The sequence below is a fragment of the Poeciliopsis prolifica genome, unplaced genomic scaffold, assembly GCF_027474105.1.
Source record: "Poeciliopsis prolifica strain line A6 unplaced genomic scaffold, Auburn_PproV2 SCAFFOLD011, whole genome shotgun sequence".
Classification (NCBI taxonomy): Eukaryota; Metazoa; Chordata; class Actinopteri; order Cyprinodontiformes; family Poeciliidae; genus Poeciliopsis; species Poeciliopsis prolifica.
In genome coordinates this window covers 7,874,411-7,898,475 of record NW_026562386.1, presented here as the reverse complement: position 1 = coordinate 7,898,475, position 24,065 = coordinate 7,874,411, and the positions used below count along the sequence as shown (strand labels likewise).

Here is a 24,065-nt window from a genome sequence, read left to right as displayed (position 1 = left end):
GCACTTGGAGGTAAAGTAATTCACAAGCTATGTGCATGTTTGGTTGATTGAATGAGAAAACTGAATAACTCTGGTCATTAGGATGACATGAAACAAAATTAAAACCATTTGTTGCAATTATTTAGTGTGAATACCTGCATACCTTCAATCAAATTTAAAGACAATGTGACATTGACCGTCTAACACTTTTTGAAATCAATTACAGCTCTCATCTAGCTTTAGAGTTTAGAAAATGGCAGGCATCATGGTATATGAATTTGTTTACAGACAGAAATAGCATTATTAAGCAACTGGTGTCCGTAAGTTTCCACCAGTCGCAGGTAAAAAAATCACACAAAGTTATAAAATCCATTTTATAGCAGGAAAATAACTGTTTTATTGCTGGAAACGTAAAAAAGCTACATAAAAGATTTAAAGGAGCACAGATGATTTTTTTTCAAGAATAAGGCAACATAACGCAGGTGCTGGTGGTTATAATGGTTGACAATTGTGGAGCTGAACACTTGATAGAAGATGAGCAAAGGCAAATTTAAAGAGATAAATAAACTTCTGTTGTTCGTCAATAGCAGTTCACAGCTGCAAATTTAACCCCCCAAAAACAATAATCACTTTTCTATTGCCTTTATGCAATACCAGCTAGTGATTTTGGTATTCCATTGATAGTAAAATCATTATCCCTAATGTCATATGACAACGGATGGCTTTTTTACAGAGGAAAAACTGTGTTGTCAACTGTTGTGGAAGCAGACAGCTGACTCCATGAGGACACACAGTGTGGTGTGCTTCGAGACAGAAGCAACAGAGCAGTTCACTAAATGAGGTTTAGAGCTGATTTGATTGAAATGACTACATCACAATTTTTCATCTGGAGCAAAAAGCCTACAGTGCACATGAAGAAGCTGTCCTTTTCTTGACAAACCTACTTTGTCATGTCAGTGATCTGTTGCTCATCTCAGAGTTGAGACCTAAAGTGATACTATGGTTGTGGATTTGTCAATGGCTAAACTCATTGACCTTTCTGGCTGCTGTTAGATGTGCAAACCAATCCTTCCATAAGTCCCAGTTCAATGCATTCAATCAGTAAATAAACACTGATTGAAGGAAAACAATTTTATCTCTCTGCAGCACAATTTTAACCTACCATGTAATAATAGAACAAACCATAAAATTACTCCTTGATCAAATGTCCTTTTATTCCACAAGAGTTATTTACAAACGATATGTAGGATATAAGCTAATTAACTAAAAAAAACTGAGAGGTAATGAGTTAAAGACGCACTATTTTCTGGCCCAGCTTTTTTTTTCTGTTTTTGCTGCAGTTGACCTCCAGCTTTGTCACATTACATCTCTGGAGTTAGAATCAAAAATCTCTGATGACGAGACTCTTGGCAAACCAACTTAAGTCTGGTTGGATCATGTCAATAGTTTCCAACTGCTATGTTGCATTAGTGGAAGAGTTTTTGAGGAGTGCATTCCGTGTCTGATGCAAAAGCAAAAGATATAAACCACAAAGTTAAAGAAAAGGGCTGATTTAACTGGACTGTGCACAGAGAGTCCCTGTGTAAAACAGCTTCAAAAAGATGCTGCTTGCATGCACAGCACAAGAGGTTTGTAAAGAAGTACAGAAAGTGAATGTTGCGGAGTCATCAGAATACAGCTCAACTGCAGTACAGCGAGTGCCAGCGAGAGACAAACGCATTCAGAAATATTCAAAAGAGAAGCCAGCTAATTCAGGGCAAAGCAAATGCGAAAACACAGCCTGCAAGATAATTAGTTACTTCTGGTATTTTAGCTTTTTTTTTCTGACTATATAAAAAGGCAAATGAGTATAAAGTGCTTCTCATTTGCATTGAGAAATGGAGTGTTTCATTATTCCAGAACTGATTTTTCAACAATCATTTTAGCAGAAAAATATGAAGAAGTTGCTGACTGCAGGCAACAAGCTCTCTGATGACAAGTTGGTCTCATTGTCTGTCTTCATTCTGAGTGAAATCAGACATGAAGCCATTGGACAATTTCATACAACTGATTGTAAAAGTTTGTTCTGTTATAATCTTAATAAAAGTTTGAAACTACAAGAGAATCAATATACATTTGGTGGAAATATGAAATAGAGAACCTAGGAGACATATTTTAGCCATTTGGTAACTGTCTACCTCTAAGTTGCCCTTGAACCAACTGGTGATACACTCTGGAAAAGGTAATTGCTAAAAGAAAAGAAAAAAAACAGTTGCCTTCCTCAGAGTGCTGTGTGCAAGCATAGTAATTGAATATTGAATGAGAAAAATATCTCTGTTGGAGACTGGTGCACAAACAAGTTCAAAACAAACAAGTTCTAAACAACAATTTGAAATCAGTGTCATCCATATCGTTTGACTTTTGCATTTATTATTGCTTCTTGCTCGTTGTTTGTCCAACTGACATTTTTCCTTTACTTTTGTACTTTTGTTGATGCTTAACAGAAAGCCATCAAACTAGCCATCAGCTTTGCAACTGACATTTAACCTTTTTACTGTCTAGAAATATTAATTCAGTAATGAAGGTTGTCCAACTAAAAACTTCAGCTTTACTGCTGGAGATAAAGAGGAATTATGTTCGCAGTGCATGTGGCATATGATGAATATTGACCACCCAAATTTCTTATTAAGAGCCTGTTCATTATTCAGCATTGATCAAGGACTTTTGAGTTCTCAGTGGCCTGATTACTTTCTCTTCCCTGGAGTGCCAGCATTTTAATAAATGATAATGAATCCTACATTGCATGTTTATCTTCATTCCACGAATAAAAATGAACAAAACTTCTCTGTGCTTCAGAGTATTAAGGCTTTAATAAGTTTCCTTTCCTGAGTTCTTTGTGTTGTGTTCTGAGCCATTGGATTAGGAGTGGAAATCCCATCGAGACAACTATTTATTTAGGACACATACTTGCAGTGCAAGTCTTTCAATTAAAAGCTTCCAGTGCCTCAAATAATTCTGCCACTTTGGCTGCCCACCGAGGAGCAGAGGAAGGCAGGCTGAAACAGCAGCTAACTGCTGAGCTTTGAAAAATTTCACATCGCCAAACCTCTAGCATGACATTTCCTCTCTCCATATGCATTTACAGAATATGAGCAATACATTCAGACAGATCTTTGTGGCATCAAGTGAACAGTGCTTTCCTATTTTTAGTAACAAAGAACCCTGTGGCCAGCAGAGGCATCCGGAAAACCTACAGAATCCAGTTTGTGTTGTTTGAAGGAAGCCACAGTGCTTTCAGTAATAGTGTTTTCAACAACTTTCATTGAAAGGAAATGTGTCAAAGAAACCAAGGTTTTGATATGAGGAATGAAACAGGCCACCTGACTGGAAGTCAATCTCTTTAGCATAGATTAATGAAAGGAAAATTGGATTTTGAGGCCATGGAAATTATTATTACACTCTTTTCTCTGAAAAGAACAGAGCAATTATGGAGCCCTTGAGTTGATAATTGACCTTTAGATTCATTCAATATTACTTCAGTGTAGCATAGTGTGAAGAGAAAAGATGACATAATTGTATTTACTAAACTATATTATTTACTGTGACTTTGATAGGATGAAAATAGGAAACATCACAAGTTGTTTGCCCATTATCTGTCAAGTTTTCAGAACCCAGAATTTTACAATTGAGTGGTAATGTTTTTTTTTTAAAATGACATCTTGTCTGGCTGTTTGGTAGTGATCACTTCTGTCTACATGATGGTTTTCAAACATATTCCAAATTAATATTAATATGTGAGGAATCTGTTAAGACAGAGCAGTTGAATCTAAGTGAATTTAAATATCACTGAAAGTCAATTTACTGAAAGAGTTTAGTTCAAAAAGGAGAATCAGATGTAGATTAAATACATGAGTGAAATACTTAAATAGTTCCAATCAATTTGCTTTTAGCTAATAAAAAAACATTCCAAAATCTAGTTTCTCAAAGGGTTAGAATATGAAATCAGAATATAAAGACATTGATACATGCATATCGATAGAAAATTGAGAAGGAAAATGTGTGATTTACAAGCAACAGAGATCCCATTCAGACGTTTGGGAGACATTCACAAGGTGTGAACTTTATCTTTTTTACTTTTGACCAAGGCCTTTTTTGTCCAACATCAGCATCTGACTTCACAAAGAATAAACTGAACTGAACTTTCCTTATTTCTTCCTTGTTGGTACACCTGCAGGGACCTACCTCATTTCATATTCTGTTATTTTACACCCACAACACCAAACAGTTTTATTTCTGCCTATGATATTTCTGTGCTAATATCCCAATTCCTACATTAGATTTGCAAAGATCAACCTGTGATGTCTCAGAACCAAAAAGGCAAAGAGAAAAGTGAAATGATTTGAAATGTTTGTGCCTTGATGCACAGACAGGCAGGTGCCTTACCTTCTCTATTTTGTCTCTTTATTTTCATTGTGTTCACACCTCACCTCATTCCTTCTCCCCCTTCCTAACTTCCCTCGTAGTAGGACTCTAGGGCCAGTGGTAAGCAGCACGCATGCTGATGTTCAGCGGCCGAGAGACCGAAGTCAGAATGATCAGAGCCAGTCAGGCAAGAAGGTCACTCTGACCTCAGTTAAAGCAGGAAGAACACACTGCCTTCTGGGAAACGGTGTCCTGTTTGAGACTGTGTAGGTTTGATGAATGTAAGGGATTAAATGAATTTATTAAAATCACTACATCAAAAAAACATAGTGAAAAAAACTGGGCCACTTGAAGACATGCAGCTGATGTAAGAAGTCTGATGCTGTGAACATTTTTATATCATTCACAACTTCCTACTCTGAATGTACATAATACAGCCATCTGTAGGTATGTTGGCTGTAATGTGGCCATCTATTACAGACATCCGCAGGGAGCAGACTGAGTGAAAACTAGGCTAACACGCACAGTTAACCCCATTTAAGTAGCATGAAGGCTTTTTAAGGACTAACCTTCCCCGAAGGCAAAAAGCAAATTGGGGTAAAGACAACCAAAAGCCTCAGAAGCACTGAGCAATATCAGCTCCAGTTTTAGTCATCTGTCACTGTGAACATTTCCTTCAAATTCCTTCAACCTTTATACAGATATGCTTCCTAGAAACATTCAGTCATTCATTAAAATGATCATGCTTTACTTTATATCTTGGTCTTAATGTCTTGAGTTTTGGTAGCTGCATTTTTTTATTTACAGCTTGTTATGCAAGACAAGTGTAATTCTTATCTCTACAAGGCTTAGAAAAGCAGATTAAGGAACTGATGTTAAACCTTTCTCCATTGAATTACTTCCACTGTTAAACTGGTCCATTAATCTCTTTGTACTGTACGTATGTCCTCTATTTCCACCACCAAAAGAAAAAATGGACATATCTTGGTACCAACTCATTGCTTCAAGGCAACAATGCTAACAACTGGGCCATAGTATATTCTACTCAATGAATCAAATATGTATGTTACAAATATGACAGTATCCACTGTTAAATATTAATTAAATGTTGTAACAGAAATAGACTTTCCTGTGAAGCTGCACTTAATAACTAAAATATGCCTTTATTTATCTATTTCCAGTTCAGTCAGAAAAAAATAACATGTCGAATGTTCATAGTATTGTATGTTAAAAAAAAAATAAACATAAATAAAAGGGGCTTTATTCTACTTATTTTTGAACTTAAGTATTTACTTCTTAAATTTCAAGAATGTCATAAATGTCAAACTTGGCTACTGAAATTACAATAAAATGTTGGTTCAAATATTAGTTGGCAGATTAATTGAAAAAACAAAACAAAAAAACAAGTTTGCTTTTTATTTTTATGGCTGCCCTACCCTGCACTGTTATTTCTACAGGCTTATATATCCTGCCTGATGGAACACGTTTAATTTCAGCTCTCTCCATTCAGACATTATATAATATGCATCCTTGCAGGAGTTTTAGCGCGATATGTGGGATGCAGCCCGAACAAGTCACCAGTCCATCGCAGGGCAACAGAGAGACAGAAAAAAACTTTATCTGACATTGATTCACAAATATAAAATACTTTAATATTTACGTGAAAATGACAAAAAGTCTCCCTGCAGTGTGAATCTCCACGGCTTACAGGTAATTCAAAAACCATTTTCATTAAAAGTTCTTCACTAACAAATTATAGAAGCATGTAAGTGTTTGAAACTTTATCAAACATTTACATGTTTTATCATTTCAGTTTTGAGAGGCCGCTGCTACATCACTGACAAAAGTTAGAAAAAAGTGATTCCACAAGGTCAGGTATCTTTCTGCCAACTTGTACGTCTAGTGGCGTGTTAGCAAACATAAGCAGCCATTCTCAGGGGAATCCAGCAGCGCCACCTTGACATGTGGGAGCATGCAGCCTTGCTGCTGTAGCCGGAAGAGCTCAGAGGGAGGATTTTGGCGTGCACAGCTCTATGTGTGTGTAATGAGTCTGTGGAGTCACCGTCGGGCTACTGCAGAGCTTGGCCAAGCACCAGTTTGACGGCAGCAGCTGGAGAAAAGTGATGTAATAATCCTGTTGCCATGGAGACCCAGTGGTTCCCTCGCATCTCCAAAAATTTCAAGGGCGGTGGAAAGTCACTGGCTGGCTGGGACACAGCAATGCTCTGACGAGACGCAAGCATGGCCAAACAAAACCTTCTCTCATATATAATAAAAGGAATATGTGTCATCTAAAGTTAATGACGGGCTTCACACGCAGCACCAGAGTTAGTGCTAAAATGCACATTGTTTGTGTAAAATATCCTATTATATAAAAAATATACACTTTTTTTAAAATCACAAAGACCTTTGAAATATTATTGAGTCGGTGTCAAAGCAGCTGCGCTGGGATTAGTCAAATCCTCAGAGAAGTCAGTAAGCTTCCAGACCGATGGCTTGCAAATCAGAAGAGGGTCGTGACGTGAAAGAAATGAAAAAACTGCATTTCAATTGACTCTCCACAATATTTTATTTCATAAAAAATTCAACACAGAGAGATAAAAGCAGGACTGAAAAACTGTCTTAGACTGTGAAAGGAAAGAAGATAAAGAAAAACAACAAAAGGAACAAAGGAAGCAATTTACTAAAGGAGCTCCGTGGTCTGGATTTATCAGCCTTGTGGCTTGTTTTATAGAATATAGATGAGGTAATGTCAAGGTCAGGATGCTTTGTTTCTACAACTAAATTCTGCATTTTATTTAGATGTTTAGATGTTGATTGTAAGGCAGTGATATTTCAAGCAGTTTTTGATTATTTTGTATTACTTACAAAGTGTATATGTAAATGAATTTGTCTTCAAGTAAGTTGTTTTGAATATGTAACACAATACATAATACATTGCAAATTATTTGCACAAATATTCTGATTCTTGAAACTTTTGTGTTAAAAAGTAGATGCTAAATATTCGATTAAAGACATATTTAAATGTAGTAACCTGAGCATACTTTAAGATGTTTTCATGAACTGTTTTCTTCCTCATTATTGCACATGATAAGAACAATAAAGAAAGAGGTAAGTTGTTTATAAATTCCTGTAATACACCTGTTCACAAATCCACTTTCACTTTGGTGCAGTGTTCTGTAACGACACCTGTGATTCATAACAATATGCATAAATATGAATTTATGCAAAACTGTTTTCTTATTTGAATTTGAACAAACTGCAACAGGACAGAGGTTTGGCTTCTGCAGTGAAGATGCAAAAGTTGCACATCCCTTTAGTGAATCAGACTGAGTCTCTCATGAACCCAGCCAGATTTGGTAAAATCCAGATTGATCATAAACTACTTTGAATAAGTAGAGTTAAGTTGTCAGTTGCATCATCTCAGTTGCATTTGAATTTAATTTTGCGTTGCATTAACACACAACTAAATTTCACATATTAAGCATAAACTTCATCAAGGACATTTTGCATAAATGGACATTACTTAAATCCCATTGTAGTACATACTGCTAGGTAACAATAGATGTTTCTAGTGCATCTCAGCTATCACTATAATTTTAGCTCAAACCTGCATTAGAAGCTATATGAGGGAGATCTAACCATTTTTGAGTCATCTCATGCTGTCTTCATCTCTGGGAGCCATGAGGATGGAAAAAGAGGAGAAGAAAGAGCTTGAACCACACAGGAAGACCTCCTCTGCCTCTTCTGGCTTTAAAAAGGAACATAAACACACCAAGCAGAAGGCAGTACTGCATAACGGCAAATAATCCTTCCCCGAGATGACTTGAGATCACAAAGCCGTCTGTTAGCCCTCTTTTAGTCTAACTAGCGTGCTCGCCCTTCCAGAGGATGACAAAGATACCATGCATTTGCAAAGACACAAAGAGAAGAAACTGATGAAAAGTGGATAAAAGACTGACCCTGTGTTTGTGTCTGCAATAAAGCAGTGCAAGACACAAAGGAGGGAGCCAGCAGCCAGAGCTCTTTGACTGGCACTTGACTACAGTACGCACTATTTCTCAACGTGAGAGAGCCACTGATAACTACGGTTACCCACAGTTATGAAGGGGATGAGCAAGAGCGAGAGATTAGTATTCCATGCACACATAGTTGCTCCACTATAGCAAGAGTTTAAAAATAGACCACAGCAGACTTGGTCTGAGTAGCGTAGCTAAAAAGAGGGGTGCAGTCACAAATGAGAAGGGGGATCCAGACTAATCTAGAGAACATGACAGTGGAAATTTTAATGGCTTTTCATTCTGTAATTATGCTTCTTCAAACAAGTATCCAACATTGAAACATTTAAAAAATCAGCAGCTTCTGGTATTAATGGAGACCTTTAGAGGCTCTAATATGAAAGTACATATGATTTGTATTCTGCTAAAAAGGAAAGATTTTTGCCAAATGACATCAGACAGGAGAACACTGTTCATGGAAGTCATCATGGATTAAGCCCAAAGTGTCATTTGTCTCTTCAGCAAATACTTTCGTATGGCTAATTATGTTAATTAATGAGATCATTTAGTAACGTCTAGTGACTTTTTGTCAGTCATTGGCTATTGATCATTTAAATTCACTTTGATGAGAGAGATTAGTCTGACAAAACTAGAGGTTTGCCATTACATGTTTAGGACAGCAGTTGTTTTCTTGTTTCTATTTAGGATTTTATATCTTTCCAGGATCACACATCTATTCTTGAAAGCCATGCCAATTTTCAGGAGAAGCTAGAGAAACAGGTCTCTCTGCACAGATAGTTAATAAAATGCAGCAAGGTTCTTTGATTAACTTATAAAAGTCATTATGTTAAAAATATCCTTAAAGTTTTTACTATTTATTTCATAGAAATTTTCAGGAGTACCAATGAATTTTCCAATGGTGAATTGATCAAAAACAATCCTCTCCTAATGTGTGACTGTTTCATCACAAAATAAATGTGTTAATCTGGATCTCCTTCTTAGTGTTAATTATCATATTGAAAATAAGTATTAAATTAAGGTTTGGACTTGTCACATTTTTAATGTGAGGTGCTCTATCTACTGCAGTTACTGACTTGTCATAACTGAACCTCACTTAAAAAAATCTGTTCTGTTCCTGAAAGTTTTGGTTTTTTACTTACCATTTTATGTTTACTGGCCAAAATGCTGTTCATTTCTTGGCTATATAATACACAAATAACAATATTTTACAATGCACAAGACACTGTGTGGTTTTGTGGAAAAGGATAGTCATCTACAGAGACCATCAATCCTGCAATGGGTTCTACTGGTGAGCATGTGAATCATTATCTACTCTATTTTCTTTCTAATTAACATCAAAGAAAGTTCAATAAAGCCACAAATCTTTAAAAAAAAATCTAATAAACTTGCAAATTAGTGGAAGTTTAGCTGTCCTATTGCCAGTGAAAGCCATGCCATTCTGCCTGTTCTCGATTCAGTTGAGCAATCCCGTCTGTCAGATGGCAGGAGATAAAAAAATAAACTGTAGTGGTGAGAGCCACGATTCTTGGAGAGGGATTTCTTCTTACATCTCTCCCTCACAATGGTCTCCAAGGAGGCAGTTCCTTCTCCAAGACTCTTTCTGCTGTTATTGTCACGTGTTACAGTCATTCCAAGCCGTCTTTAAAAGACATTATTTTGAACGTCTATTTATAAATAGATTGATTCCAAGGATGTTCAATGAACAGTTGCACTTGTTTTTCCTCCTCTCCATATTGACGACCAAGGACAGAATAAAGACTGTCACATAACGAGAGTGAAGATGCGTGTGTAATGATGGTATATTGAGAGGCATATAAAACATAGATACATGAAAGTGGAAAAAATAGTCATTGTGTTCTATGCAGAAAAGAGAATATAAGTTTCACTCAAGGTAAAAATGACAAGAAATAAAAGGCTTAAAATAATTGAAGTTTTTCATTTAATATTTGTTTTAGGCTTGAAATTAGAACCTAGAAAAACATTAAATGAATTTGCAGGTGGTGTCTTGACGCAAAACGACAAAGGATATCTTCAGAGCTGCCGCAGAGTCCACACCATGGGAGATTAGAGCTGCCAAATTTGCTTCATTATCCTGTACTGTTAAAATGGCTCAGTGATTCACAAGAATACCAGGCCTTTCTTACATGTAACAACACGCAGGGAAGCACTTTCTCTGGCGACAGCAAGCAGGACAACTTCAACACAAACACCCATACACACACACACACACACACACACACGCACACACACCCGCACACCCACACACACACACACAGACCGTAGACCACAGCACATAACCTCAGACAGTGGAAGGACTTTTAATTAGTTCATGGTAAACCAGACTCATGAACACCACAAGTTCATACACAGTGTTTGAGATCCAATCGTACTCATTATTCAGGAAATGTAAAATATTATATCACAAAACATTTTTCTTATGCATTTATGCATATTCATTTGCTACAAAGTAATTAGCAGATCATGTGTTTCCCTTTAGAAAAGTTCTGAAGTTATTACAGCCATCTTTCTGGGGTAAAGCTGTCATTTGTCTGGGCCCATAACTTTTATCTTGAAGGTCTTGCACAAATGTACACTCACAGAACCGTGCTTAGACAAAGGACACTGCTGTCTGCAATGTGCAGAGCCAGCAGGCTCCCAACAGGACATCAGCATCTGAGTGTAATTAAAGCTTTTTGCCTTTTCAAAGTATCCTCCTCCCTCGGTGGACATAGGATACTGCAGATTTTCTCGATCCTGGAGGAATTCACACAAACTGTCACAATACACAAGCACCTGCAGCAGTTCTTGTTGAAATGCTAGTTTTTAGTGATTTAAAAAAAGAGGCCATGATAAACATTTCAAAAAGTTATACACATCATGTAACACAGATGATGCACAATAGGGAAAAATGCACATCCTTTAACCTGAAGCTTTACTTTATGCACTTTTGGGATTTAAGATTTATTTTTCATTTGCTTTTCTGGATCATTCAAGAACGCTGTCCCTATAGTTGGACTCATTTGGAGAACTTCTGCAACATAAAGGTATCAAATGTTGTAGTACCAACAAGAACAGAATGCAGTTTTTGAATCAAAATACATATACTTTTGTTTTTATCGGTCTCATATTGTTGGAGAAATTGTGATATTATTAATCAATTATTTGTTATTGTCATTGACCTTTATAATGTATATTTATTTTATGCTTTCCTTTAAGTTAATCTCATTATAGAATTAAGAATGTTTCTTGTATTGTTGATTTACTCTGATTCCTTTCTCAGAAGGCCTCACTGACAGAGAACAGAAACAAAATCTTCCTGCAGGTTTACCTCTTGGTGAAGAGCTCTGCTTCGGTTGAGTTGCTGGCCTTCAATAAAACCATCATTGCTAAGATCACTACATATTTTATTAATATTTGTGCCTGGAAGGAGATTATCTAGTACAGAATGATTATGTGTTAGTTAGTGAATAACATTTGACGCTGTAGCTGTTTGCCCCCTCCCTTTAGAGCTACAGCGTCCTTGTGATAGGGATCCTAGAAACAATAAAATAGAGGAGCAGACAAAAGATGCTTCAGAGCGGTAGGAGATTGTAACTGAAGCACATCTCTGTCCGTTCTCCTCGCGAGTGAAAAAGAATCTAACTCTTTTGTCTTTTCTGTCTTTGTTAATGTATGTTTAACAGGTGTTAACTCTAACACATATTTTACACCTGAAAAATTAAAATTTATTAGGAGTTCTTAAAGTTTTAAGACCTAATCTAACAGTTTTCTTAGCACTGATACACAAGAATAACATCAAAAACTACAAACAAAAAGCAAAAATAAGGATAACTAAAACTGCATTGGTGAACTTTATTTGTATGGTGATAAAATGGGAACCAAGAGAGGAAGTGTCCTGATTCGAACATGTGAGCCATGACTGAATAAAAATCACACCGCTGAGGCTGAAATCAGTAAACACAGAATCACTGCCATGCCTCAGCTTGTCCTTTCTTGCGACATCCTCGGTGGATCCCTGCCGTTCCCCAACAAGCTTTGTCTCCCCTTTAATGTCTGACATGAAAGAGTGCAGGAGAAGACTTGAGTGAGAATGAGAGACAGCTCTCTCATTTCAGTAAAGCCGGAAAGATTTCCCAGCAGTGAATCCTGCGCAGGAGTAAGATGGATTTCTCCGCCTGTCTGATATAAACCAGTGTTGCAGCATTAATACACATTCGTTCTGCTAATCTCCAGAGTGTTGCTGCTTCTGAGTGAAGAAGAAGTATACAAAAAAAAATTTAACACCCTTCTGAAAATAAATGGAGTAGGAACAGTATTCACTATGACATGTAAAAAGTAATACAGGAGAGACACAGAAATAGTGAATTACAAACTATGAACCATTCATTAATAAAACTTGTTCTTTTGGGCTGTCCTATTCACTGCATAATCCCTAATCTGAAGCAGTTAACATATATCCAGAAGGGCAATTTGGTTTGAGCTGCTAAAGTCTGGCTGTTGCTCGGCTCCTAAAATTGTGCTAAAATCTTCTCCGTGTCTCCTGTATATGACAGGGAAATTACATAATTATGTTTCATCTGCAAATTTAAAATGAGCCTAGTGGGGACATGTTCACACTGCACACAACGTCCTCATTGCTTATTGTAACAATTTATTGCAACGTCGTATTGCTCTAATGCATGGATGGTTTGAGCTTTCCAACTCTCTAAGACGCAAATTGTTCACATGAAAAATAAAGTAACGGCTAAGTGAGGTTGTGTTTTAGTACGCAGCCTCTACTGCTAATTGTTCACATAGTAACATCTTCATGTGCAGCAGCAGGTGAGATGCTATGCAGAGATAAATGTTGTCATTACAGTTTAATACATGATCTCGTTATATCAATGTGAAAATTGAATTCATGTACTTTGCAGCAAATTTTTTTTGCTTTTCCTTCATTTTTCTTTGAGCAAAAATGCTAAAGAATTGAGAAATGTTTTCAAATGTCGATTGAATGTCCCAATAAAGGAAATGTGTTAAACCTGGAAAGAAAGTAACATTTTTATTCTGTAATTTAAAAATCTAAACATATCTCCTATGGTTACAATAAAACCAAGCTACCTTTTTCATAGAGTCACATTACTTAAGTTGTTCTTATCAAGTTTTACTTACAGGAGGTGATTTAAAGGCAAAATGTCATCTGGAACTGAAATAAGAATTGTGATAATATTTAAAATTATATAAATATTATTCATCTTTACATTTGATTCATTAATTAACTCCAAGACTAAGAGTATGTCACATTATTCACTTGGAACATTCACAGGTGAAACTATATTTTGAGGCATCAAAGAATCGACAAACTCAGACTTTCTGACAAGTGCTATGAACTGAGGATGTCCTTTAGAAGGACAAGAGGATTTATTGTGTTATCGGTACCAACTGCAGCTGTTCTGACAAACTTAACAGACTGTGAAAATAAATGGAAATATGATTGCAAATATGATAAAAATTAGACTTGGAATCCAGGTCTGAAGGTTCCCAACTCCTCGGCAAGTCAAGAAGTCTCAGTTTATTATGTGTCTGCCGAGGTTTGTTTTGGAAATAATTCTAAAATTGATGCCTGACTTCCTAAAAGACTTCACTCTGTACCCATGCAGACAACAATGTTTCACCATTTCTACAGTTTTTGTTTAGTTTTTTGAGTTTCAGATACTTCAGTACGGCAATGAGGACCTTTTGCCAACCAGGGTGAATAACATAGACATAAACACTAGTCTGCATCCTAACCGTGTTTAAAACAAAGAAAAGCCTCTACTAGCTGTCTTTTGTTGAAATGTCTTTAGCATCATTACCAGTGTGACATATTGCATGTCTTCATTGTGTTGTCTGCAGGTGTCAAGCTTACTCAGGCAAAGCTCATTAACTCGCTTAGCCGCAGAGTTGCCAGCTTATAGAAGGCAGGTAGAGACTGAGAGGAAAATAAGAGTAATGAAAGTAAAAAAGGGAACAAAGAGAGATTTTTGGGAGAAATTTGGAGACCAAGAGCTTAAAGACAGAAGACAGCTGCAAGAGACATCAAACAGAAGGGTAGAAGAGAGACAGTTAAAAGGCAAATGAAGAAAAAGGGAGAATAAACAGAATTTGATTTACTATTAAGGAACCTCACTGAGATGGTGCTGAAGCACATTCTTCCACACCCAAGACTTTGAGTGTACTGGAAAGTAGGTTGACTTTATTCCTCTCTTGCATTACTTATCATAGTGTGAAACTGTGACGCTCCTGACATTAATAACAGACATTCGGAAAACAAAAGATGGCATAATGCCAATCTTGAACAAAGGCATTTTCACATATTTTTATGCCTGTCAAAGAAAAAGTGAAATTCAAGACCAACATCATTGAATTAAGCTAATAAGATGAACAAGACTTATCTATCTGTCTGTCTGTCTGTCTGTCTGTCTGTCTGTCTGTCTGTCTGTCTGTCTGTCTGTCTGTCTGTCTGTCTGTCTGTCTGTCTATCAGATATAGATATCTTTTTTTTATTGAGGACCAAACTCCAAATCCAGTGTACTAGATAGACAGACAGACTGTCTGTCCTTTCCCTTTTACTTAAACTGATTAATCCTCCTGAAATCTTGTTGTGTCTGCAAGATAAACTCAACATAAGAATTTTGCAAGACTAACCAAAAATATACAAATGCAACTTTGAACACATTTCATTCTCAAAAGTTACATTTTTTCTTTCTCTCAGTCTGAAAAGTCTTAATTTTAACGGCTTTGAAACTTCTGAGTCCCAAAACTCTTCCAGGAAAATCACTAATTTGGGATTTTGAACTTAAGGGCTTTATGGTATTTTCAGTTTTAAACAGTAGAAGTGTTTAAAATTGATAGTTCATGTCAATGAGTGCCAGGAGCATTAAAATGAAAACCATGTTTATGCACAAGATATTTAAATGGTTTCAATATGACAATTCTCTCATGAAAAATGTCGAATTTTAATGGCACTACCTGAAAATGCACAATACAGGACCATATGCTATTTTTACTCCTATTTGAAATCTACTGTTACATTACACATGAGTATTTACAGATCTCTTGGTTGCCTTCATGCAGCTGTCAACTCAAACTCTACATCGTCAAAACAGTTGGCCAAGAAAGGCTGTATACAGTCAGCCTTCAGCAATAGTTAATTTTGACAGACATAAAATAAGCAAAAGAAAAAGTTATAAAACAACAGAAAGTGGTATGCAAGCAATTGATGCATGTCCAAAAGAATTTGCAATTCATCGGAAGGAATTAGAAACTAATATTGTAATGTGCATCTAATTAAATGTTGTAGAGGCTGAAAAGTCAGTCTCAATATCTTTAATTCTGATCAGAAAAAAATGCACTGAAGAAATTAGAAAAAATTGCAAATAAATGTGTTTTACTTCGTTAAATAATCTGCCTGTGTTGTTATGTTAACAGAAAGAAATTCAAGCTAAACCAGACTCCAATGTTAGATGTATTATTGTGAGGGCTTACCTCAGCATTTCTACACATTAAAGATTTACATATCATCTTGCTGGCTCTATCATAAAAAAGACAAGTCACTTTCACATTATAGCAGGACTGCTTATGGCTGGTGGTGATGCAGCACACAGAGCACTTCTACTCTATGTTAATGTGGTATATCTGAGAGAGAAAAAGTGTGAAGGCGCCATCATTCCCAGTTTGTGGTGGTTGCCATGTTTGTCCTTATGAGCTACTAAGAGCTCAGGTTGGACTTGAACAATCCTAGCTTTGTTAGTATATGCCAAGTGATGTACATTGAAACCTTATAAAGTATTGCTGAAAGAAAATACACACTTTCTCACATTATTAAAGGTGTTGCGTGTAGCACCAAGAATTGTGAGCTGCAATCAAGCCTATTAACATTTTCTTTGTTAAGATGCCTAAAATGTAGAGATGCAGAGTTAGTGAGCTTATTTACTGAACGAAGTAAAGTTGAGTTTGAACTAAAAGGTGAGTGGTATATCCTGATTTAAGGTCTCGTTGAAACACACCAAAAATAAAGTCTTGCAAAACCAGCTTGACCAAATTAATTAAATCAAACCAACTATGGCTGAGCTTAAGTGTGGCTTTGAGGTAAAGAGTAAAAGAACAGGCCCTTGAATGGACGAAAACAAAATATGTTCCAACCACTGTTCCAATTTTAGCAGAGCACACCAGGAGGAAAACATCATGAGAGCAGAGAGACCACTTTGGAGAAAGGAGCAACCTATTTCAATAATGCATTCACATCACAAATGAGACACTCCGCGTCCAAGTTCTGTATTTGGCTACAAAAGAACGGTCTTAATTTCATTAGTGAGCTATAAAGAAGCTGAGCTAGTGCCAGGTGACTAAACCACTTACTCACACTGATGAAGTGCCACTCTTTGCGTCAATGGTATTCTATCATTCATTTTGCTTTCAATCTCTGAAATTCATATTTTGGTCCGTGATAAGAATATCAATTAAACAAAAAACTCTAAATGAGCTCTGTCTGACTCGGTAGGTGGATGTGATAGAGTGTTGCAATGTGCTTTAATTGTAAAAACAACACAAAAGTCTGAGACTGACTTTCCTTTCCTCCAAAAAAAACCCTCACTCAAACAGTATATCTAATATATTTAATTAAAAACTAATGGAAAAATAGCTCAGGTAATTAGATGTGTGTTGGAGGGAGGTATTCTACAGTTTCTTTATGCATTGGGATAAGGTTGATTAACAGCACCGGACTTCATCTAATTAAGCTGCTTCCAGGACAACAAAATTCAACCAGAACAAAACAAAACGAAACTCTCAGGCAAAAACATATAAATTAAATCATCCGGGTGTTTGTTTTCCTGTCACTCAGCTAAACAGGTAGACATGAAACTGGATGAAATTGTTAATATTATATGACATTTTGATTGTGAATATGTTTCTGACTAAAAATATCTAAATTCCTAAATCATTAAGACACAGTACGATAATTTTGATACCTTACAAATTAATTTCAGAAAATATACCTAGTGAGTAGTAAAAATACACTAATGATCTTCAACATTCATTGTAAAAGTCTACTCCACAAACTTTTATGTATTTTTTAGGACTTATGTGATGGACCAACTGTTGTGCAGATAAATAGCACAACAATGCTTAGTAGTGAGGTGAAAGGAAACTGATGTACAATTTTCAGATTAATGACAAAGCTCCAAGGGGTGTAGTTCTCCAATTCATACTGTTTTCTACTGTGATTTTGCTTCTGCCACTTAAACAATTATAATTCCAAGCTCAGAATTAAGACTCTGGTTTAATAAAATGAAATTAAAAAGAATCAATGAAATTATGGGAGCCCTTGAAACAGCTATTTTTTTGGTGTCAGGATGACTTCTGGGATTTAAGTTCGGTTTAATTGGTTTAAGTTAATTATTTAATATGACTAACCCAAAACTGAGAGAAGTGGATATTAATCTTTTAGGTCCTTCATTTCACAGGTTCAGTGCCCACACAGCTTCCACTGTGTCACCCTTGATTTCTTACGCTAGTTTCAGAAACAAGAGTCCTTTGCCAGAGGACCTGAAAAACTGTGCAGACCTCTAGAATACAAAGAGACAAGATGTAGCTGAAAGGATCTACAATCCTAAAGCACAACAAACTTTATTGTTACTATTTTTTGTATTTTGTCACTTCTACCGCACAGCTTGCTTCTACATCAATTAATCATCTGCCTAATTTACTTCCTGCAAAATCATTTGTGTGCATCAGTACAAGGCTGGATCATACCAGTTTGTTGCATAAATGTAAGCGCCTGTGGATGTCCTGAAGGGTAAAGCCATGATGAAAGAACTTCAAAGATCGATGAGCATGAGTTTCCCTGTGTTTTAGGGATTATAGAGTAATCAACAGCAGTGTCAGTAATGGCTGAGGGGACCAAGTGTGCTGGTTGCATGTAATAAATGGATGTTGATGAGAGAATTTGATTAGACTTGAAGCCTGGCATGCTAATTTGCAAACCGAACAGTGTGGTGCCACAGTTTGCATAAAAATAAACACGTTTCACCTTTCTGTCAGCTTCTGTGCTGCCTGCAACTTTTCCTTTAAGGAAGGTCAGAGCTAGCATCATTCCCACATGACGTGATTTCAGTGTAAAAGTGAAAAAGGCTAATTGAGCTAAACGCAGAGTTCAACCCGCTCCAGGGCCTCATGAGGACCCTTTTTTTCTGGGCCACATCTCTGAGGTCTCCAGGAAAAGAAAGAAACTTCACGCTCTCATTTTCAATGCACTTACACAATAATAACTCGGATGTCCGGACTGAAGGTGAGAAATGAGATCAAGCAGTGTTAGCTTGTTTCTACTGACTCACATAATTATCTTAGTTCCCTGAATGTCAGGTTCACAAGAAACATTATGGTGGTAAATAAAACACAATTGATTAAGCTGATTATCCCATTTATTTTTCCTTTGATGCTCAATTAGAGGTCCCTAGTGTGAAATTAAAGCATCTTTTATAATTTCTCATGATGGGAAAAGTGAACAGCAAAAGCAAACAAAAGCTAATCCCTCTCACTAGAAGCTGCACAACACAATTAAACATTCTGTCCCTGATGTGTGCTGTCAAAAAACAGCCGACCACTTTGACTCATGTTGAGGTGATGGAGTTGGTTAGATGGCAGGGGAGAACAAGCAGAGTCTACTTCAGTATACACAACTCATTCAAAAACACATCATACATTTCATCCTTCTTCGGCCAGTTACTGTGCAAAAATATCAAGTGTTTTGTTTGTGAAGAAATTGAGTTCAAGCTGCTGTCACGTTGTTTTTAGCATACCATGTTGTGCGTATTTTAAAAAATGGTTTTACACAGATCTAAACTTGATAAAATGAAGAGGATTTTGTAGAACATTAACTTCTGTCATGTATCCTGTTACAGTGCCTGCAAATTGGGGTCAGTGGTAAGGAATTGAATATTCTGTGGGTCATTACTGGATACGTTGCTTTTAATAAAGTTAATGTGTTAACTTAAGTTTGGAAGCAGACCTCTAACCACACCTCTGATTTTCTGGACAGCCTATTTTAATTCTGCTCACCCATTCATCTCAGTCTGTTAGGTTTTGTCAACCCTACCCTCTACCTCTTTCATTTCATCCCTCTTCATTCACAACCATGTTTTGCTTCTTTTTGCTGGAGTTTTTGTCCAGGGGGTGCCAGGAGGGCTCGGGAAAAATAAGAGAAACCGTTTCCCGAAGACCAAACCCAGAAGCAGAGTCTTCATCTCTCAAGATCTCCATCATTCTGCCCAGATGACCAAATCATTCAAATCATTCATCCCTTTCATCCCCTTCATCCCATCATCCCTTCAACTCTTCATGCCTTCATCTCTCATCCCTTCATCCCTTCATGCCTCACTTCCCTTCTTCCCTTGATCAATAAATCTTTAAATTTGTGTCTTTGTGGCATGGTCCTTGCTAGTGAACTGTAATATAAATACAGTGCCCATAAAAATTCATTCTCTAGAATGTTTTATGCTTTTTTGCATTTACAAATCAATCACAATCAACAAAATTCTGTTTTTTTCACTAAAAAACTTCACAGAAACTCTTCAAAGTCAAATTGTAAACAGAGTTCTACAAAAAAAAAAAATAGAATTGGACACAAAAATTTTACATAAAATAAGTAATAGCAAAATGTTCAGTCACTTTAAAGAAATTGAGCTAATTCAACAGAGGTCCAGCCAGTTGGTGCTGGCAGCCTCAAAATGAGTGGAATGAAGATCACCTAAGTATAGTATGTGTCTAAAGTGATGATAGTGTAAAGACAGCGATGGCTGGGAGGTCAGTTTGCTGGCTAATCAGTATTCCTGACCACCAATACAACATGAGGACAAAATAACACTCCAAGCAAATCAGAGAAAAGGTTGCTGAAAAGTATAAGTCAAAGCTTTATGGGAGAGGTGCAATGAGAAAACAACTGTTGAAGAAACCTCGTGGGAAGACTTGACTAGAGTTTGCCAAAAGGGAAAGTGGAAGACTTCATATTTATTCTATCCATTTCACGCACCAAAAATGATGCATTTAAGTTTTTACAAAATTTGCTAAAACTTCATGTCATTCTCATGATTCCAATATGAATTATGAAATATAAATCTTGATTTGCTGAATGTATTGATGCCCGTCAAGAACTGAGTAATTTCTCCAGTTACACAGAAAACTATTTGTTTAAAAGGATTTTCATGGAAAGCTCATTGAAAAAACGCCCACCTTTATCTCCACTTCTTTTCCACTTTTCTTCTTAACAAAAAAGAAGAGGGCAAGCAGATAAAGATCTGAAACTTTCAGAGTCACCTCTTTTTAATCACACACACTCACTTGTTATACTTGAGAAACTTGCCTTGCTTTTTCTGTCATTTCCTAGAAATATGCAGGTGTTGATGGCCTTTATGTGCCGTCATCTCTGATTCAGCAGCACTGAAATCCCTTTAGAAAATGAGCATCAAACACGACTGCAGCAGTGATACAGTCACACATCAAAAGCAGAGAGCCACTTGTTGTTTAAAGCACTGAATATGCATTAATCATAATGTCACTTCAGCACTCAAACAAATGGTCTGAAGTCATGTCTTGTCTTTATTCATGTAAATATTGACTTTTAAGACAACCCTAACCTCATAAAAGGGTTTTGTTTTAACTAAATATTCAAGGCTATACTAAAACAGAATAAGACTGATAAGTTGCAAATACACAACTCAGAAAACTATAAAACAGCCCTTTCACAAACTCTAACATTTTTTATCTTACACAGTAACGCTGGTCCAAAACAGAACTTGAAAAGTAACAAAAAGGCCTGGTCTAGTAGTTTGTCTAGTTTAAGCAGCACATAATTTTTGCAATCAACAGACAATATCAACTATGACAATGACATTATGTTGCAAAATATATGTTTCTGTTCTCATTTTCCATGGATGTGTACAATTTCATTGAAGACATTTTACTTCATATTCATGAAAGATAAGTTTGATTTTGTTTTTATTTGAAGGGTCTCGCAGATTTTGTAGGCTTAGACACATTTTTACCCAAAAGGCTCTTTGAATTGTTAAGGTTGCCGACTCCCAGACTTTGTTTTCTGAAAAATGTACTATTTGGGACAACTTTTATTTGCATGGTCTGCAATAGAAAAAAAGCCTAATTAAGTTCAAGAATACACACGGCCTTTTTAGTTATAGTCTCTATACTGTAGCATTTAATTTTAATGTAGACATTTATAAACTTTCATTTTAACATGACAGCAAAACATTTTTATAGATATATGAGCAATAATCTGATTAACTGGTCCGCCTGGTGTATCCCCAAGCTGTGGTTCTGTGGTTGCACACTGAAAACACTCATCCTGTATCCTGGCTTAGTGGAGATCCAAAAATCTCCACTAAACCAACTATTGACTTTGCTCAAGACCAGATTATCTTGATTTTAAATCCAACGCAATGCAAGCATAAAGCTGCAAAATATAAGCGCTTGTACATAGATGGATGTTTTTTCCTTGTGCGTGTTACGCTCCCAGTTGGCGTGTAGTGCTGTCTGATTAATCCTTTAAATTTTCTACGCAGTGCACGCACAACATGCGGTCATGATGATGGCATGTCCTCACAGGTAATTCTCTGACGAAAGCAGCTTCTGCAGCCCGTCTGTCCTGAGAGGCGTCAGAGCACAAAAACGCCGCCACATCCGTCATGAACCAGCCTCTAAAGAGGATGATGCCTTCTTTCATGGGTTTACAACAAACAGTGACAGACATGAACGGACAAACGTCATTTCACCTGATCACTCCCTCCTCCCTTAAAGCCAAAAAAGCTGAGGTGAATGGAGAAGGAGCAAACGTTGGTCCCCACTGACCTGGATCGTGCAGGTGTACTCCGAGTCGTCCAGCAGCCTCACCGTGCAGTTGCATTCCCTGTCCAGACTCCTGACGCTGCTGCTCATCAGTCGGCTCAGCATCTTCTCGATCGTCTGCAAACGGGACCAGAGAGAAGCGCGCGCAGCACATAGATACGGGTCGGCTTTTCTGCCAGGTTAACGGCGTCCCTGCTCCCTGCTCCAACACCTGGTCGGTGGCGGCGATTGGTGCATCGTTTGATCATCAGCGTGTGAGTGACTCTTATCAGCAGCGCCGTGTCTTTCACTCGGACAGGACTGGAGGATACCGCATCTGCTGCCCGTAATGATGATGATGATGATGATGGTCTGGTTGGCCCGTCAGCCCCTCACCACACCTGCCCAAGCCCTTGCCATGCCGCTCGCAGTGCTGCTGGTTGAGGAGTCTGCCAGCCAGTTGAGCTTTTGGCTGAGATGCTGCCTTCGCAGACATAACGACAGGAGGCGAAATTCCGATAGGCTGCTGTACGTCGTGACGGCAGCCACATGGTCGAGCATAATAACACAGCAGGGGGCCCCGCTAAGCAAGTCAAACTTACAGTCTGAGTGCATTTTTCATCAACTGAAATACCAAAAAAAAAAAAAAAAAAAAACACAAGTTTATCACCTCTTTTGTCATTTATATGTTTGATTTTTTTTATTTTCATTTTATTTCGGCTTTTCAGTTTTAGAAACAGGAATTGCAGTGGCTCTGAAAACCTTCACGTGTTTCTTTTAAAACGTTCATTCCTGTGATTTGATAAGTAATACCAACACTTCACAAACTAATTTCACTGGTGATTATGATTTTCCTAATCTTTGGCTTAAAATCAGTTTTTGAGTTTATAGATTAAACATTTTACAGAGCACAGTCTTTTAATGGGAATATGCAGATTTTCAGTTTCATGAGCAATGTCTCCCCCTAGTGATAATTTGGGATTGACAGAGACCAATGAACGTGTGCAAAATCCTCTGCTTACATCAGAAATGTGAACTTTGTAAAACAATTGAACTAAGACGGGAGTGCCCAAAGTCCGCACTTTGGGCACTCCTAGGTACTCCTGGCACTACCGGGTACTCCAGGAGTACCCAGTAGGTGCATCGTTTAAACTCATGCATGTCCTGCATGTTTTTGTTCTCTCCCTGGTGGCAGTAACAACCTTTTCAGCATGTCGATGTTCTAATGTCCTTCTAATGAAACATCATTTGATACAGGTGCGTTAAACCAGGGCGAGAACTAAAACCTGCAGGATGCCGGCCCTCGAGGACCGACTTTGGGCACCACTGAACCAAGACTGTGCTATACTACACTAAAACAGTTGCATGCTTTTAAAATGCTGTCAACCCAATGCCGTAAACAACACAATGTAAATGATTCTAAACTTTTGGGGTAGTACATCCAATTGAAAATGCACATAGCATGAAGTTTCTGTACAGTACAATTATGCATAAATTAGCGTTACAGACATTTTCCAATCATCTTCAGGTTTATCAGAAGTGAAAAATAAAAATGAACTCATCTGCCGTGACATTGTATCGCAATGCCGTGACCCGGATTCGAACCGGGGTTGCTGCGGCCACAACGCAGAGTACTAACCACTATACGATCACGGCGAGCTACGATGAGTTGCCGGGAGTTGGAGCTGCAACTTTCAAAGTGTTTCCCGCACAACTTTTATTTTTTTTTTAAGTGATTTTATGTTAAAACTTAAGTGATTTAATTAATTACTCTTTCATTATTAAGTGGAAAACATACGGATTGCCTCTGTA

General features: G+C 37.2%; 1 protein-coding gene and 1 non-coding gene across 2 annotated transcripts in view; both read right to left on the bottom strand.

The window, feature by feature from the left end:
* The window catches only part of LOC129364180 (FERM domain-containing protein 5-like), a 53,572-nt gene extending 30,824 nt beyond the window's left edge, over positions 1-22,748 (bottom strand). The window contains exon 1 of the mRNA XM_055036661.1: positions 22,278-22,748. Within this exon, the coding sequence (XP_054892636.1) occupies positions 22,278-22,379 (102 nt within the window). The 5' untranslated portion in view covers positions 22,380-22,748. The remainder of the gene's footprint in view (positions 1-22,277) is intronic.
* Positions 22,749-23,837: 1,089 nt separating this feature from the next.
* trnah-gug (transfer RNA histidin (anticodon GUG)) lies at positions 23,838-23,909 on the bottom strand. Its single transcript has one exon. It is a non-coding gene; the product is annotated as a tRNA-His (tRNA).
* Positions 23,910-24,065: the final 156 nt, after the last annotated feature.